The sequence below is a fragment of the Ovis aries genome, chromosome 3 (genome assembly GCF_016772045.2).
Source record: "Ovis aries strain OAR_USU_Benz2616 breed Rambouillet chromosome 3, ARS-UI_Ramb_v3.0, whole genome shotgun sequence".
NCBI lineage: Eukaryota > Metazoa > Chordata > Mammalia > Artiodactyla > Bovidae > Ovis > Ovis aries.
The window spans coordinates 116,439,513-116,459,249 of record NC_056056.1 but is presented as its reverse complement, the minus strand read 5'-3'; the positions used below and the strand labels follow the sequence as shown (position 1 = coordinate 116,459,249).

The 19,737-nt window shown below is 37.8% G+C and overlaps 1 protein-coding gene across 1 annotated transcript in view; it reads right to left on the bottom strand.

Moving 5' to 3' along the window:
- The window catches only part of PTPRQ (protein tyrosine phosphatase receptor type Q), a 304,390-nt gene that overhangs the window by 280,386 nt on the left and 4,267 nt on the right, over positions 1-19,737 (bottom strand). Inside the window, exons 5-10 of the mRNA XM_060412482.1 lie at positions 19,040-19,294; positions 16,589-16,803; positions 12,586-12,775; positions 12,177-12,482; positions 10,383-10,658; positions 5,073-5,342 (exon numbers count right to left, since the gene is read on the bottom strand). Coding sequence (XP_060268465.1) covers positions 5,073-5,342; positions 10,383-10,658; positions 12,177-12,482; positions 12,586-12,775; positions 16,589-16,803; positions 19,040-19,294 — 1,512 coding nt within the window. The remainder of the gene's footprint in view (positions 1-5,072; positions 5,343-10,382; positions 10,659-12,176; positions 12,483-12,585; positions 12,776-16,588; positions 16,804-19,039; positions 19,295-19,737) is intronic.

The following is a 19,737-nucleotide window of genomic DNA, read 5'->3' as shown; positions in this document are numbered from 1 at the left end:
CCATAGAGAATATTACTGGGTTTCAAGGCACTTTTACTGTTTTTCTTTTTCCAGTTGTATTTACTTTTCTTCTTCTGTCATTACTAACATCTTTGGTGGGTTTCCTCTCTAAATTCCTTACAGCTTGGAAAGCTCTCACAGTAAATAGGACTTTTCCAAGACTAGCATGATATCCCGCAAGCTTCCAGCCCATCTGAATCTATGGGCAGTGATCTGTGAACACGTCTAAAGATACTTTGAACAGAAATTAAATATCTTGGATTTGGAAATGACTGATATACTCATGGAAACAATCACTTCCAGCTTCTTGGGTACTGAAAACATTTTCTAGGGAGGGTCAGTGCTTCAAATAGGCCTCGTTTACTGTAGGCTCTGAAAGGATACAGCTGGAAACACTCCCTCCAGTGGGTAAGTGTGAAGCTTTACATCAATTCCATTTGTCCAGGCAGAGGTAGCCAACAGTATTAACAAGTGATATGTTAAAGCACAGGGGCACCAAGGCTGGAAAGGTGTAGAACAGGATACAGCTATTTCTTCTCTTCATAACTATACCGCAAACTTCTGAAACCTCGAATGGGAGAAGGTTACACTTAAAAAAAAAAAACAAAAAGAAAGGCATTGGCATTTCTGGTAGATTCCAACGAGTAGATTCCACCTCTGTGTTGGATTCCAATGAGTTGGATTCCAACCTCTGTGACCAGGACCTCTATCCTAACCTATTTTCCTGCAAAATCATCTTCAGAGGAAGTGGCAACCTAAGGGCTGTATGAGGTTTTTTCAATATGAGATAAACTAAACCAGGCCAAATTCAAAGGCTTTTACCATAGGTTGGTTAGAATGAACCCTCAGAGATGCCCAGTCTTTCTTAAAATTTATTCTTTTGTGAGAGGAAAAAAAGAAAACTCAAACACCAGCTCTCTTACAGCTCTCCTTTCAAGAAAAATGGGTTCACTAATTGCTCTGACAAAAAGAGATGCACAAACAGCTAGAACAACTTTACTCCCCATTACAGACGGCCAAAGCTCCTCAGTGCCGCCACTCTGCTCCTGCAGAGAGATAAAAACGGTAACAATCACCAAGACTCTCAGAGTGTTTGCTTGGTGTCTGAGCCTTTCAATTATATTAACTGCATAACGTAGGTAAGATTATCATCACTCCCATTTTAGGGAGAAGAAAACTGAGGGCCAGAAAGATTGAATGACTTTCCAAAGGACATGAACTGGTCTTGTGGAGCTGTGATTCTAACCCAGGTAATCTGGTTCCAAGGTCCGCTGTCGTAAGCACAGCCTTCTCCCAAAGGGCACATTTGATAGATCAGGTGCACACTAGTAACCAGAGATCAAGTTTCATTATCAACAGTTGCTTTTGAGATAACATAGACAGATGGAGAGAGAAGGGTCAAAGGAAAAAGCAATGTCCAAATTAATTTTTTTCTACATGTAACATGTAGAAGCTCATTAAAAGGTAAAAGTCCCTCTATGCTTGACTGCCTCAAAGTGTATGGAAGAAAGAGAGACAGGATATAATATCAGGCTGGCCAAAAAGTTCATTCGGGTTTTTCCATAAGATTGAGAGCACCCAAATGAACATTTTTGGCCAATCCAATGAAGAGTAATTATCAGTAATTATTTGTTAAATGAATACAAGGAGAGAATGTCTACCTATGTACCTTGGGATAGATTAATATTTGCTCATCTTGACACAAGCGACAATGATGAATGATAAATAATCAGGTGATGCCAAAAGTTGATTATAAAGTTTAAGAACTGAATAGAAAGACCAACCGGATTGGAGGGCTTCCCTAGTGGCTCAGAGCTTAAGAATCCGCCTGCAAATGCAAGAGACAACGGATCAATCCCTGGGCTGAGAAGATCTCACATGCCATGGAGCAGCTAAGCCTGTGCTGCCCAGCTATCGAGGCTGTGCTCTAGAGCTGGGGAACCGCAACTACTGAAGCCTGAGCGCTCCAGAACCGGCGCTCCTCAACAAGAGCAGCCATCACAATGAGAAGCCCCGTGTACTGCAGCTCAGCAGTAGTCCCCACCCATCAGAGTCAAAGCACCCCCAGCAGTGAAGACCCAGAGAGCCAAAGAAATAACGTCTTTCTTAAAAAAGGAAGAAACAGTGGAGTATTTGAAGGAGAGAAAATATAGACATCACGAGCACCTAACGGGCGTTTCCAAACATGATGGCCTTTCACGTGGATCAATGAGCAGATCTGCTTTGTGACACTCTGGAGTAACAGACACGGCTCCAAGCTAGACAGAGATTATAGAGGTGCATTACACAATGATCAGAAGAATGGTATATCCTTGCTGCACTGGCCAGAAGATCTGTTTTTGAACTTTAAAACAGTTCAACTTTAAGCCCTAAAATTCTATTAGCCTTCCTCAGATTTATATATGTTAATCCACGTTTCAGCATTCATGCTAGATACTGACTTTATCAATAAGTATCTGAATTAAGCAGAGTCTATGTCTATGTTGGCACCTGAAGATAGACATCCAAATAAGATTTCAAAGGAATTGACTATCTGGAGAGGATGGTAAGATTTGTTTTTAGATGGTAAATGGGTTGAAATAGGCTAAGTTCCCCAGAGTCAAACAAGAATAGGACTTTACAGGTGAAAATCAGTTTAAAAATACATTCAGTGACCTAAATCTTAGGGAGCAAAACCTTAGGCCCAGAGATAATATGGGGGAAATCTAATCCCATTCTGGTAATGACTGGTGGCTCTAAGACAACAGTACATTTCTTATCTACACATTTTAGTTTTATACTTCCATTCTGCATATAAATTTATGTTGAGTTGTTTAGTAGATATAAAATAGATTTTTTGGCAATATATCTTGCTTAATTATCAAGTTGTCTTCTTTTTCATAACTGTTTTCTATGATAATTATCTTTAGGTAGTTTTTCTCAAAAATTTAAGTATGGAACTATGGAAATAAATTTCAGTTTAGTCTTTGAAAGATAAAACAGGAAGATTTCATGCTGGCTGAATGTAGACACTGCTAACACATAATTTTTTTTTAATTAATTCATTTTTCCCACCAGACTACCCTTCTTGTTAGCTAAAAGGCCTGTGAGGTCCAGTGATCTTTCCTTTCTCAGAGTCATCACTATTCATCTAAATTAGTCAAGTCAAACACCCAGTTTCTCCCTTCCTCTGCTCGTGATCAGGAGCTTCCCTGGTAACTCATGGTAAAGAATCCACCTGCAATGCAGGAGATCAGGGTTTGATCTCAAGGTTGGGAAGATCCCCTGGAGAAGGGAATGGCTACCCACTCCAATATTCTTGCCTGGAGAATTCCAAGGACAGAGGAGCCTGGCGGGCTACCATCCATGGGGTGGCAAAGACTCCTACATGACTGAGTGACTTTCACTTACTGATCATAAGCACTCCAGCATGAAAGCTTGAACTTTCATATCGTAAAACATGGCTACGACTTTCCAGCTGCACTTCCCTACCTTGATCACTATAATCTTTTGCCTAGACTCTACAACCCCCTGGAACCAGTTTCCCAGTTCCATTCTTGCCCCTAAACAAATCACTCTTTGCCCATATCAGAAGGCCATTTTTGTGACAAGGTGACCTCACCCTGTCACCTCTGCTGCATAAACCCCCTCAATGACTTTCCACTGCCCTCAGAACAAACTCAAAAGCACAGCCCGCAGGCTCCCTGTGCTCTGACCCCTGAATCCTCATTCAATATCATGTCCTACTACCCCTCTCCCTCTTCCTTATCCTGGCCTTTCTGTTCTCAGACACCAGGTCTGTCTTTGTCTCACATTCTTCATGACAGTTGTTCGTTTCTCAAGTACCCTTCCTCCTCCTCGTTCTGCTCTGGCTCCTCCTGATCATTTAAGCCTCCAACAAATGCAACCCCTATTACAGTCCATCTACAGCAGCCCCTCCATCCCTCTTCAGTTCCTCTCGTAGACAAGGTGTGTCATGGCGTGTCTTCTAGCAAGGGAACAGTAAGTCATTAGTCACTGCCCTTGCTGACCTACAACACGCCCCGAAAGGACTTCAGGGTGAAGGACAGAATGAAGCACGCTACGCTTTGTGAAAACAGGCAAAACAGGCCCTTAAACAGCTGGATGTGTTTCAGGAAAAATTTTAATGACCCCATATTCTTACATCTTCCCACACTTGGAAAAGCACTAAAATCATTAACTGAGATACCTGTTCCTTGTGACTAGTAGTAATCTTCCACCATGACATATGCTTGATTGCATAGGTCCCTTAGCCAAAATCACCTGCATACTGGCCCCTCCCCCTGCCTCTTTGGAGCAAGTTCCTCTAAGCTCTCTGAGAGGCTGTCTCCCAGGCTGCAGTCCTCACCAAGATCCCTGAATAAAACTGCAACTCACTGCTCTTATGTTGGGCTTTTTTTTTTCAGTTAACACTCTCATTGACTTAATTTTTCTGCTTTCCTTAAGGTTTATCACAATTTACAAATATCTATGAATATTATTTAATGTATTTACTTTTTTCCTTTTCTTTCTTCCTTATTACATTTTTAATAATTATTGTTCATTGAATTAATTTCATTTGAAAAATGAAAAATTTTGGGGTCCTAAACCTTTTATACACTGTCAATATTTCCTTCTGGCATGCTATAGCATGCCTCTGAGGAGACAATAAAAATTACAAACAGTGCCTATATGTCAGGCATTGTTCTATGTCCTTATATTTATTAAATCAGTTATTCTCAGGACAACCCATGAAACCTACACTATTAGTTTCTTTCACTTTACAAATTTGGAAACTGAGGCATAAACAGGTTGAATGCATTGCCCAGGATTAGTGAAATAGCTGAACTCAGATTCAAACCTAGACAGTGTGACTTTGGGATGAAGTTCCTAAACATAAACAGTGCTTCCTTTATTCAAACATGGGACATTTGCAAGATACAATGGATGGAAATTGCTCCAGATCCTGAAATACCCCAACAATCTACTTAAAAAGGTAAAACCTGCTACCAGAGAAATCTATCAGAAACTATTTTATAATACCCCCAAATCAGGAAATATCTGGTAAGAAATGAAAAGTATCTGATTCTCACTTAGAGTTTGTTGAATAGTTACCAGCTCGCTCAAGTTCCCATTCATTACTGTTGCCATTCCAATGTCGTATGTCATTCCAGGGATTAAGTGATCAATCTTGCAACTATTAGCATCCTTTACAAAAAGCTTCCTGATTTCTCCTGTATTTGCTATGGATCTGATTTGAATGTAGACCTCATGGCTATCTTGCGAGGGTTCCCACTGGAGAGTTATACTGTCTTCATCCACATCTTCAGGTTTTACACAAATTTTCTGAGGTGGATTAATACCTTTGAGAAATACATACATTTTAGTTTATTTTCTGTTATTACTCATGCTGTTGAGTAAAAATATATCAATTTAGTATTAATTCATGTTCAAAGTAAACAAATCATGTCACCGTGTCTTGAAAAGGACTAAATTTTAGGGGAAAAAAATGTGTCTTTGCTATTACTATTCAAGTATTGGAGAATGTTCTTGACTATTTTTGTAATAACCAAACAAAAGACACTAGTTTATCTTCTTACACAATTTATTTGAATATCATGCCTTACAGTTTTCACTACTATTCTCTGGAAATTGTAATGCCTTCCTTTTAATCTCATTGTCTTATGTTACAAGCCTCCTCTAAACTTTTGATAGTTCTCAGCTACAATGATCAATAATTAGTTCATATATGTAAGGATAATTACGCACTTTTAAACTGTTCAATAGCTTTATCTTGGTTTGGTGGTTTAGTCTGACTCTTGCAACCCCACAGACTGTAGCCCACCAGGCTCCTCTGTACACAGGATTTTCCAGGTGAGAATACTGGAGTGGGTTGCCATTTCCTTCTCCAGGGAATCTTCTCAACCCAGGGATTGAACCCAGGTCTCCTGCACTGCAGGCAGATGAGCTTACTGACTGAGCTATCAGAGAAGCTTTACCTTAAATAATTTTTAAAGGATTCTCCATGATTTTCCAATTGCACTCACCACTGCAACAAAAAGAATAAAATATATAGGAATAGACCTACTTAAGGAGAAAAAATAACTGTATACAGAACATTATAAGACACTGATGAAAGAAATCAAAGATGACATAAGCAGATGGAGAGATAGTCCATGTTTCTGGGTAGGAAGAATCAATATTGTGAAAATGACAATACTACCAAAGGCAATCTACAGATTCGATGTGATCCCTATCAAATTACCAACGGCATTCTTCACAGAAGAACACAAAATTTCACAATTCATACACAAAAAGACCCCGAACAGCCAAAGCAGTCTTGAGAAAGAATGGAGCTGGAGGAATCATCCTTCCTGACTTCAGATTATACTACAAAGCTATAGTCACCAAGACAGTGCAGTACTGACACAAAAACAGAACTATAAACCAATGGAACAAATAGAAAGTCCAGACATAAACCCACACATCTACGGGTACCTTATTTTTGACAAAGGAGGCAAGAACATACAATGGGGCAAAGATAGCCTTTTCGATACATGGTGCTGGGAGAGATCCAAACAGTCCATCCTGAAGGAGGTCAGCCCTGGGATTTTTTTTTGGAAGGAATGATGCTGAAGCTGAAACTCCAATACTTTGGCCACCTCATGCGAAGAGTTGACTCATTGGAAAAGACTCTGATGCTGGGAGGGATTGGGGGCAGGAGAAGAAGGGGATGACAGAGGATTAGATGGCGGGATGGCATCACTGACTCGATGGACGTGAATCTGAGTGAACTCCGGGAGTTGGTGATGGACAGGGAGGCCTGGCGTGCTGCGATTCATGAGGTCGCAAAGAGTCGGACATGACTGAGCGACTGAACTGAACTGATAAGTAAAAGAATGAAATAGAACACTTTCTAACACCATACACAAAGATAAAATCAAAATGGATTAAAGACCTAAATGTAAGACCAGAAACTATAAAACTTTTAGAGGAAAACATAGGCAGAACACTCAATGACATAATCAAAACAAGATCCTCTATGACCCAGCTCCTAAAGTAATGGAAATAAAAAACAACAGTAAACAAGCAGGACCTAGTTAAACTTAAAAGCTTTTGCACAGCAAAGGAAACTATAAATAAGGTAAAAAGACAACGCGCAGAATGGGAGAAAATAATAGCAAATGAAACAACTGATGAAGGATTTATTTCCAAAATATAAAAGCAGCTCAAACAACTCAATACCAGAAAAACAACCCAATCAAAAAGTGGGAAAAAGACCTAAACAGACATTTCTCCAAAGAAAACATACAGATGGCTAACAAACACAGGAAAAGATGCTCAATACTGCTCATTACTAGAGAAATGCAGATCAAAAACTACAATGAGATATCACCTCACACCAGTCAGAATGGCCATCATCAAAACGTCTATAAACAATAAATGCTGAAAAGGGTGTGGAGAAAAGGGAACCCTCTTGCACTGTTGGTGAGAATGTAAATTGATCCCACCACTATGGAAGACGATATGGAGATTCCTTAAAAAACTAGGAATAAAACCACCATATGACCCAGCAATCCCACTCCTAGGCATATACCCTGAGGAAATAAAAATTGAAAAAGACACATGTGCCCCACTGCTCCTTGTAGCACTATTTACAATATCTAGAACATGGAAGCAATCTAGATGTCCATCAACAGATGAATGGATAAAGAATTTGTGGTACACACACACAATGGAATATTACTCGGCCATAAAAAAGGAACACATTTGAGTCTGTTCTAATGAGGTGGATGAACCTAGAGCCTATTATACAGAGAGAAGTAAGTCAGAAAGAGAAGATAAATATCATATACTAATGCATATATATGGAATCTAGGAATATGGTACTGAAGAATTTATTTGTAAGGCAAAGAGAAACAGAGAACAGACTTACAGACACGGGAAGAGGGGAGGAGAGGTGTGATGTATGGAGAGAGTATGGAAATTTACATTACCATATGTAAAAGGGATAGCCAATGGGAATTTGCTGTATGTCTCAGGGAACTCAAACGGGGGCTCTGTATCAGCCTAGAGGGGTGGGATGGGGAGGGAAATATGAGGGAGGTTCAAGAGGGAGGGGATGTACGTACACCTATGGCTGATTCATGTTGATGTCTGACTGAAAACAAAATTCTGTCAAACAATTATCCTTCAATTAAAAAATAATTTTAAAAAGAACTCTCCATGATTTTCATAGTCATTTTGTTTTCAGAAACTATAAGTTGATTGTCAATATGTTTTGAAGTTAAGTTCCTAATCAACAAAATCAAACACATTTTAATTTCTTAGGAAAATATTCTGGGTCTATTCATTTCATAGTAACTTCATTTCACAAAACTGAAGCTAGCTTGACTCTAGGTGTTGAAATCGATCATATTAAATTATCAGGAAAGTTCAGAATAGTTCCATTAGAAAAACCATTCAAAAGATTCCACGGTGAAACAATTTCAGATATTTTTTCTTACACACACCCCTACAAAACTTAGGAGTCTGTTATAGTCCTATAGTTACTCAAAGAGTTTTCTATACATGCCTGTGCATTTTTATGGGAGAAAGTCCATTATTTTTTTCCACATTTTCAAAGACTCCATTAACCCAAAACAGCTAAATTTTAATGAATAAAATGTACTCCATCAAGTCTCTTCCTGTTGAGTGCTTGGCTTCATTTTCCAGACCCTCGATATATGCCCCCTGTACTCTAGCCATGCCAATCTACTCATCATTTCCTAATGTTCAGTTGCCAGTCTTCAAAAAGTCTCCTCTGGCTCTCCCAGCAAGAGCTAGGTGGATGCCTCTACTCCAGTCCTCTCCATCTGTTCACATGCTGCTTGCCCTCCTCGCAGCACGCTTCTGGATCCCCACTCCTGCTCGGCTCACTCTCACCTCCCCTCATGACTCAGTGTATCACTCCTCCACAAAGAGTCTCACGGTTATCCTTGTACCCCGGTCTGAGTTAACAGATTTCTCTCTATGCTCCTATAGTATCAACAGCATAAGCCTTCATAGCAATTATAACACACAATCATTATTTTAAAAAATTTGTCTCACTCCATTAACATGTAAGTCCTCTGAAGGTAGATCCTAGTCTTATTCATCTTTGCATTTCTAGCCTCCAATGCAATTCCTAACACTAAAACATAATCTATTGAGTAAATAATGAATGGGGAAAAAAAGGAATATTGCTTCAACCATAGGAAAGTAAAAGAGCATTGGATTACTAAATCCTTAAACATGCACTGCTATGTCAGTTTAGAGTCAACATATATGGCAAGTCACACAATTAAATGTGCAGGCTCACATGTACCTTTCTCCTGTCCCTCTACTGCACAAATAGGTACATCCCACGGAAGATTTTAATGTGATTTAAAAATTAATCAATCTGTGAGAAATCCTCCTAGTCTGCCTGTCAGTTAAAAATGAAAGCATCTTCCTAAAGTGTCAGGAACTCAATCAAGCATGTATCAATTGACATGCTTTGTCTGAGCTTGGGGATAAGAACACATCTGTTCTCCAGTATCCAACTGGAAAAATACTTCTGATTAGGATTTGCAACACTGAATGCATGTATCTTAAGTATTTGCATTCAGTAAGCATGAAATGATATATTTTATTATTTGCTTTACAAATAATCATCATTGTCATTGTCAAAGAATCCCAAGTATTCCCAAGGATGAGAAGGTTAATCTGTGGCTGTGCCCATGCAGGCTTTCCATTCCTCCTCCTTCAGTTCTCGTGTTTAAATTTTAGCTGGTGAAATTTCAAAGAACCTTGCATGTAAACGTGTTAACTACACATTGCACAGACAATACAGTGTGCTGAGTTATGTGCTTTCATGAATCGAGTTTTCTCCTTTCAAAAAAGACTGACTTTAGGGGTAAACAGAATGCTTAATTAAAAGATAGGTTACTTTAATGATTATGTTCTAGACGATGATTCAAAAACTGCTATGCCAAGGTGAGTGTAGTTTAGAACCGTCTTCACCAAAAGTCCTGGAGTGACACTGCTCCCTAGAGGTCAACGCATAACATTGCATAGGAAAAGAGCATGATTAAATGTGCAGACCTACTTGCTGGGTCTGAAGCTATCAAAGAGAACTGGGTAACTAATCTTCATCTTTTAGGATAATTTATTTTCCAACAAAGACTATGGTAAGAAATATTCCTTCTAGGAACTCTGGTAGGAAAAATGCAGATATTTAAGGAGTTCATTTAAATCTAAGTTAATTTAGTATTTAGAATCCATGCTTAGAATCATGATTCAACATCTAGACACTAATGAAGGATCAACACAATTAAATTTCAGCAAAACAGTATTTCAAAGTATGCAGTTTGTACTGATCAAAAAGCAAAATGTGCCCATACCTGTAACGGCTGAAATAGGTTTCTCAAAGAAGCTTAGAGTTCCTCTTTCTGCCACACTGAATAGATAGATCAGATAATGATGGAAAAATTTGAGATTTCCAATTGTTTTGGATGTGTTGGGTTTTTCAACAAACACTTCTTCTGATTTAGCATTTTCAGCATCCAAAATAACCACAAGATAATGGTCAAAAGATACAGGATCTGGAGCATCCCAGTGTAAAAATATTTCCGTTGGGGTCACATGAGTAACTGTGACATTTTGGGGTGATAATGGACCTAGTAGATGAGAAGAAACCAAAAAAAAAAAAGACATTATACTAGTAATACGGTTTGGGAGAGTAACCTCTTACTTCTCAGTACTTCCATGATACTCTAAATTTGGAGAGAAAAGGAAAATTAGATTTGAGCCCTGACACTTCCAATTTATATCTCCAACTTCCTGAGTGAATTACTTATTCTTTCTGAGCCTCAGGTTTTTTTTTAATATAAAATGGGTATTATAGTAGTAATTATGAAGATTAAATAAAATGTGGAAAGTAAAGCACTTGTCAAAAGTGTTTGACACACACTACTGTGCAATTTTATTACAAGCGTCACCAAAATGCTACTTCTGACACTCAGTCATCATGTTATGTCTTTTATTTCTGCCTTGCGACAAGAGGGCGGGGACTTCATATTATTCATTCTTCATCCCTAACATCACTGGAACTCAGGCATTCATCCTCTTACAGAAATATTTCCCAACTCCAGATTGTTTCATCCGGTGCCAGTTATTTCCCCAGTTAATCCCTCCATATTAGTTTTCCTAAAGTGGCGCCTTGCAATTATCAGCCTCAAACCTGTATCCGTTCCCTACCCTCCCAACACAGAAACATGCACACACATTCTTTTTGATTCTTTCTTTAGAAGCAATAGTTCAACAGTTAAAAGAAGACCATCTGGGTGCCTGGATTCTTGCGTGGCTTAACAAGCCATGTTAGTCTAGTCAATGTACTCCTTTCTGAAGCTCAGTTTTCTCATTTCTCTACAGCTACTCCAAATGCTGAGACACAGACTATAAAATAATGCACTAAAGTACTTGGAAAAGGTAAAACAAGACTTAGAAACCATAGTCTTCATGGATTTCCCGTGTTTCTAAGGTCAAGTCCAACCATCTAAAACAGAGACTGCTAGCATGCCCGAATCTGATGCTACCCACTGCTCAAACCACTATTACCCTCATGCCCGAAGGTCTCCAGTCGGTCCACACTGTTCTTTTCCTGCAAATTCACATCAGCACACTTTTGCTCACGATGTGCTTTTCTTCCTTCAAGTTTGAATCTAAGCCTATCCCTTCCATAATTCTGCCCCTGTCACTCACCCTCTGAATGCTAAAAAGCATTTATTAAATGTACCATGGACTGGGAATTTGGGTAATTACACTTCTCTATACAATATTGTTTGCATTTAATTTTATTCCTTACTAATTCTCTCCATTGTAAGTCCCTTATAATCCAGGATGCATGTCTGTTTATCTCCTGCTTTAGCACATCAAAAATTCAGCTTCCCCCAAACTTATTACCTACTGTGAACTGGGAACCAGTCTCACTACTGTAAATAAGATATAGTTCCTGCCCTTCTGGGTGTATAGTTTAATAGGAAAGCCAAACACATAAACAGATTCATTGTAATTTTAAATGGTTAAAGAGATATTTCTCAGAATCTTATAAGAAAATAGCAGGCCCTCAGGAATTACATGCTAATGATGATATTAAATATTTGAAAAATTATACTTTCAGATATCTTGTGACTTACGTGTTTCAACAGTGAATACTGGACTTAAAGTAGTTTTTGCCTCCCATTCATTTATTGCAGAGAATAAAAATCTGTAAACACGGCCAGGATACAATTGTGTAATTGCTTTCTCTGTAGTATCTGGGGGCATGCTTTCAAAATGTTGCTCTTCTGTACAATCTAAATAATATTTAATGATAATTTTATACCCAAGTTTCAGCCACTTATTCAAATTATTCCAAGCACTCAAATTATTCCAACTAAACACAACTTCAGTTGTTCCAACATCCTTTACATAGAACAAAAGGTTTTCCTGCAGAGAAGGTGCTGAAAGAAATAGAAGAGCACTATTTTTATTAGAAATTATAATTCTATCTTTAAAGTAATAAAAGAAGATGCATGAATAGACAAACACTAAAAAAATAATTACCTTCATATTCACAAATATATGGCAACGGAACATAACAGAAAAATCCTGTAAAGAAATAGTTTGATCCAGTTGAATTTTGCTGTAAAATGTAGCAATCTGTTTCATTCTTGGGTAGTAGTGGAAAAGAAAGTATTTCATTTTCCTTAAGGTCAAAAGATGATCCATCTGTCCATGTGAGATGACCTTCTTTCTGTAATAAGATGTACAAATTAAGCCAATTTAAAGGAAAAGTCACATTTCAAATATGTGTATTTAAAGATTTTTATTAGATATCTATATTATAAAATTTTCTAAGATTGTTAAATCAACCAGTTTCATATTTTCTTGCAGATTTCTTTCATGATAAAGATTCTGAGCTGGAGGCAGAGTTCATTTTCATCCATTCATTAGCCATGTCTTCAGGAGAATAAATTTTTGCATTAAACCTCTGTTTTCTCATCTGGAAAATAGGTGTAGTGATAGAAACTACATCTAATTTGTTGTGAGCATTACAGGCAGTGCATGTGAAGTGCTCAAAACAATGCCAAGCACAGACCCTTTATTCTTCAGAGATTATTTTGAGTCAAGTCATCACATAAGTCTTAAGCATCAGAAGAGGTTTCTATTACCATTCTGGCAAGGATGTCAGTAGTGAGTAGCATCAACCTCAACTTTCACAAGTAATAAATCTGTCTTTAGGTAGTGGCTACTCTCCTTGAAAGGGGTCGTAGGAAAAGTAGAAGCTTTGACAAAAATATACCTGGAGTCTAATCAACAGTTTTGGCACTTACTATCTAAGTAACAGACAACTGCTAACCTCTTAGAAATGAAATATTCTCACCAGTGCAATGGAGCTAATCAGGACCACTCTGCATGGCAGTCAACAGGTTTAGAGTACGAATGCCAAAGACCAGGCACAGAACGGTGGCTCAAAATCAAATATGATTCTTAGAGACCATGAGTTCTGTGAAAACTAAGACTATGTCCATACTGTGATTATGACGCCATCCCCAGCATCAAGCACAGTGCCAAGCTAGTGGCATGGATGAAAACTGAAAAGATCTGCTCCCTTCAGATATTCTAAAGAGATTTTTAAACAGTACATTCCAATTCCATCAAGTAGAATGGAGGAATATAATTTCCTTAAAGAGCCTGCTGTATTGTATATATTGTACTGCCATTTTGAAAACAGACAGAGGCTCAGAGGCAGTATGGTCAGACAATTAGGGCATGAATGTTGGTCAAACAGATACAGGTTTGAGGTCTGGCATGGCCATTTGTTAGCTACGTGACCCAGGATATTTCTGTTATTTCATTTTCCTTATCTATAAAATGAGAATAATTACATTGCCTATTCATAAGGCTGTTGCAAGAACTCAATGAGAATTACATATGTAACCCTTCCAAAAGTAGAATATAGAACTTATTAATCTTTCATTAAGTTCCTATTGAGTGGCCAAGTCCCATTTGGAAACTAGGATGTAATGATGAATCAATCTTTTTCTATGACATCCAATAACAAACTCACACTTACTTAGCATGGCTTTACTTAAAGGGGTGATGACTTTCTCAGTCTATCACAAGGATTGACCCAGAAGTTAACTCTGATGTCAACCTCAAGAGAACAGCTTGAAAGGTTGTAGAATATAGTGGTTAAGATCAGACAGGTGTGCTAATTTCCTCTGTCACACAAGTAAATCACATAGAACTATACTTAGCACTTAGGAGATATTATAGGACTCAGCTATTATTACAAAGGAAGTTTTTTTTTAATAGTTACTTTGATGTTTCACTCACTTTCCAAATTATTTTTAAGTATCTTAAAGCAGAATCTGTATCTTAGACACTTTAGAAAAATTCATAACCATCACAAGGATGCCTTGAGAGCCTCACTTTGCCTCTCATGGGTGTATGATCTAACTTCATAACAAAAACCAGTAACCTAACTATTGGAAGAAAGCATTCTAATTTAAACAGTTCAGTACCACCAACCTAGAAGCAGGAAAGAAATTACATATATAACTGGCCTACTGGAAAGAGACTAGCACACTGGAAGGAGGACTTCTGAGATGAACTGTGGTTTGAGGAATCTTTATTAGAATTCCCTTCACTGCCCATTAAAAGATAAATAAATCTCATTAACGGAATGATGAAAATGTACTTAAAGACTGCCAATAGTTTCACCCAAGCTTACACAAACTTCTAAAGGAAAACTGGTATCAAAACTGATCGAATTTGCCTTGGGTCACGAGAGATCAGAGTATCTCATGGAGAACAGAGTGGCAGGAAATAAAAATAAATGGAACACCAAGAAGAAAACACAGATTAGACAAAGGTAGTGTTAGGTCTCAAGCTTTCCTATGAAACTTTAACCAAAATGAGATTTCATGAGCTATTCCACAGGGTTAGGAATGTTTGGAGAAAAATGTCACTCACTCCTTATCTCACCGGTATTGACTGAAATTTTCAGATTGTTCTGTATCTCTTTTAGTAAAACTGAACTCTAAAACCTGGATGTCTACAGTGAAAGAAGTGAAATGGAGACCTCCAAGTTTTCAGGTTCATATGATTGCATTGTTCACAGAGGTAAGAAAGAGAGGAAGTGGAGCAGGTTTGATGGGAAGGATGTGAAAAGTCAGTTTTGGCAATATTGAAGTGTCTGTGGAAAACTTCAAAAGGGAAAAATAAGCAGAAGAAAACTAGATAGATGTCTGAAACTTTGTGAACTGTGGTGTTGGAGAAGACTCTTGAGAGTCCCTTGGACTGCAAGGAGAGCCAACCAGTCCATCCTAAAGATCATCAGTTCTGGGTGTTCATTGGAAGGACTGATGTTGAAGCTGAAACTCCTTAATACTTTGGCCAGCTGATGTGAAGAGCTGACTCTCTTGAAAAGACCCTGATGTTGAGAAAGACTGATGGCAGGAGGAGAAGGGGATGACAGAGGATGAGATGATTGGATGGCATCACCAACTCGATGGACATGACTTTGGGTAGACTCCCGGAGTTGGTGATGGACAGGGAGGCCTGGCGTGTTCAGTCCATGGGGACACAGAGAGTCGGACATGACTAAGCAACTAAACTGAACTGAACCTCATAAGAGGAAAGTGGGCTAGATGAACATTTGAGAACTGGTTCAGGTGGGAAAAAAATAAGAAATGAATAAGATCACTCGTACTCAATACGGGGTCTGGGAAAAATCAAAATTAAAAAAAAATTAGATAAAGAAATGAATGCCTACAAAAGAGATTGGAGGAGGTGGGGAAGGAATGAATAGACAGAGAAAAGAGGGTTTTTAGGACAATGAAAATACTCTGTACCATACTAAAATGATGGGTACATATTATATTTATCCAAACCCATAGAATGAATGAAACCAAGGCTGAACCATGATGGAAACCCTAGGCTTTGAGTGATGATGATGTATCAACACAGGCTCCTGGGTTGTAACAGATTACCATCCTGGTTGGTGATGCTCCTAATGGGGGAGGCAATGTGTGTCTGGAGGTGGAGGGTACATGGGTAATCTCTGTCTTTCCTTCAATTTTGCTGTGAACCTATAAATACTCTAAAAAAAGAAAGATAATGGAAAAATAAAGAGAAACAGTGTCCGGCTTATAGGAAGTGAAGTGAAAGTTGCTCAGTCATGTCCAACTCTTTGCGACCCCATGGACTATATAGAACACAGAATTCTCCAGGCCAGAATACTGGAGGGGGTTCCACTCCAGTGGATCTCCCAACCCAGGGATTGAACCCAAGTCTCCCACATTGCAGGTGGATTCTTTACTGTCTGAGCCACCAGGGAATCCCCTGGTTATAAGAAGTACTCAGTAAATATTTATTTACACCCGTGGCGGATTCATGCTGATGTATGGCAAAACCAATACAGTATTGTAAAGTAAAAAAAAAATTAAAATATATATATATATATATATATTTACTGAATTAAGGTAAGAAGAAATAGATGAATGAATGAACATAGGTAAAAACAGTTTTATCACAATACATATTCTTTATATCTACTGACCTTAAAGTCGTTAAGACCAGTCCATATTATTATTTGATTCTTTGACCTGAGATGTGAAAATACAAATTTTTTTTCCTCCTCATTTTTTATATCCACCAGATGTGCAGAACTTAAGGATAGCTTACAGTATTGCTGGGCTATATTCCATGGCTTACTCTCTTTGCTGATTCTGTAACAGCTATTTTTTAATGCTACCCATCCTTGTGAACATGAACCTACCAAAAGAAAAATGTTTTTGTTAAAGATGGATTCAGCAATATAACATTTCATAACTCTATTTAACATCTACAGAGGTTAACTCTAAAAACCTCATAGTATTAACTGTGCACTTTCCCTATATTTCTCCTAAACCAATAAAAGTGCTAAAGCTGCTTTATTCTAGTAGTAAGTGAATTGTTACCAACTAAAATAGTTTTAAGTAGCTTTAAGAATTAATTATACAGAAGTACTGCCCAATTACAACTTAACGCAAAACCACAAATATTTTTCTTTCTAAATTACTTTAGGTTACCCTTCCTTTCCTTTACTCTTATACTGCTAGAGAACTTTTTAAGTAAATTACAGGCTTTTTTTTAAATTTAGAGGACTCTCCTGGAGTAGGAAATGGCAACCCACTCCAGCAATCTTGCCTAGGAAATTCCATGGAACAGAGGCTGGCAGGCTATGGTCCATGGGGTCGCAGAGAGTCAGACATGACTCGGCATACACGCACACATACACAAGACATCATGCTTGCTATGAATTCTGCTCTTTGTCATTTGATTTCAAATGGGTTCACTTTCCAGATAAAGAAAAAAAAAAAAAAACTGGAATGGCTGGCCATTTAGTCCTTTCTCGAAGATTACATGCCACAGAGAGACAGGAAAATATCATCCTGTTCAGAGTAAAACCATGCTGATGCTGATGAAGCATCAGTGACCAACCCAACATATTAGGAAGATATAAAAAGGATTTTTTTTTAATTGGAGTATAATTGTTTTGCAATGCTGAGTTAGTTTCTACTGTACAACAATCTGAATCAGATAAATATATACACACACACACATATACACATACACACACATTTCCCCTCCCTCTCATAGCTCCCTCCCATCCCCCTCATGTTGCCCCTCTAGGTCATGGCAGAGCACTGAGCCGAGCTCCCTGAGCTATGCAGCAGCTTCCCACCATCTATTTCCCACGGGCTTGTGTATATACGTCAGTGCCGCTCTCAGTTCATCCCACCCTCTCCCTCCATGTCCACAAATCCACTCTCTATGCCTGATTCCTACCCTACAAACAGGTTCGTCATCAGAACCATTTTTCTAGATTTCATATATATGTGTTATATATTTTTTTCTTTTTCTGACTTGGTTCACTCTGTAAAGGCTATTTTGAACTGTTGTCTTGTTTTCCTTGGGGAAGAAGTATGAGAGGAAATGCTTTAACTACCTTATTGTCTTTGTACTAACAAGATTTATTATAACAGATATTGTGATTCACTTATTGTTCCTGTACAGGGTATTGAAATGGGACTCTTAGCTCATCACAGAAAGCGCATTGCCCCTATTAGCCACCTAGGACTCTGTCCTCAAATCTTTTCCTACCATGTGTGAGAAGGAACAGGAAATAGGAAGACACCAAAAATTGAACACATTCAGCTCCCCCTTGCAGTATTTCAAATTTAGGTCAGGTCTGATCGGGGATGAGTAATGGAGAAACTTCAAATAAAATGGAAAATTTATATATTTTTTTCCTCCTTCAGGAAAGATAGATTTATTTGACACAGATTCTTAAAAGAATTTGCTTCTTAGAGCTACAATCCGTTGACATACCATAAAGCAACCATGTGGACTAGAATCTCTCTAAGTGTCCCGGCATCCAATTTGATGCTATGTTTCTGAACAATAACTTGAGACTAGAGGAGTTGGTAGTTAGCACTCTAAGTCTGCCGAGCTGTACTTTTCACCTTTTGTTATTTATGAGGGTCCACTGCATTCTGGGTGTGCTAATGAAATATTTCTATGTTATACTATATTTTAATGATAATTTAATATCTGGAAATGAAACCATTCATTGATATATTGAAGTTACCCAAAAATTCATGGACTCTATATGTTGTTCGACACTAAGTCACGTCCAACTCTCTGCAACCCCATGGACTACAACACTCCAGGCTCCTCTGTCCTCCAGTATCTCCTGGAAAATCTATATGAACCATTGTCAGAGTTAAAGGAAAGAGCACCCACTTGGTTCAGTTTAAAAGAAGTGGTGGAAGAAAAATTATCTTTACCAGCTAAATCCGGCTTGTTCAATAAATCAAATATTGGAATAATATAGTTAGAAAAAGAGGACTATGCTAGTTCATTTACAAGTAGTTTACACTGGTTAATACTTGACTGAATCACTTTTTAAAGGCTACCAATTTATCTACAAGATACATAATATATAAATTAATAAATATCTACATACCTGTTTCAATTTGAATATCCAATCTCTGAAGTATATTTATAAAATCCAAATGCAACTGTTTAAATTCAAGTGTAAAAACATATAAGGTGGCAGGTTTCAAGTCATCCCACTCATAAAACATGACATTCTGCATAACTTGTGAAGAATTATTAAGCAATATTGACACCAAAATGTCATTGGAAGATAGCACACTCCAGTTAAAAGAAACACTCGTACTTGTTGCTACTGTTTCAATATTTCTAGCTGATACTCCACCTAAAAGATCAGGGCAAATAATTAGCACAGTTTCAAATAAAACGGAAAGAAACACAAGGTTTGTTGAATTACCAAAGATTCACCATGATGGAAAAACTTGATCCAACTATAAAATGTTTCCTGGATTATATGGGAGTTTCTGGTACTCTATTTAGAATGGATGAATTACAGCAGACTACAGTCCACATTATAGTTTAAGGATAATCTGGATTATGTGTCAATCTACACTATACCTATCTACCATTTTGGCACACATTAAATGCCAAAACTGAAAACTGTATTCTTACTTTAGCTTCAATTTCCTTTAAATTTTGAAAACTAAATTATAAACAAACAAAATACTATCATGATATGATTTTTTTGATTACCATTACCTATCTGTTCATCATTGTAAAATTCAAATTATCTGGTAATAAAACATTTGTCCTTTCAAGATTAGGTAA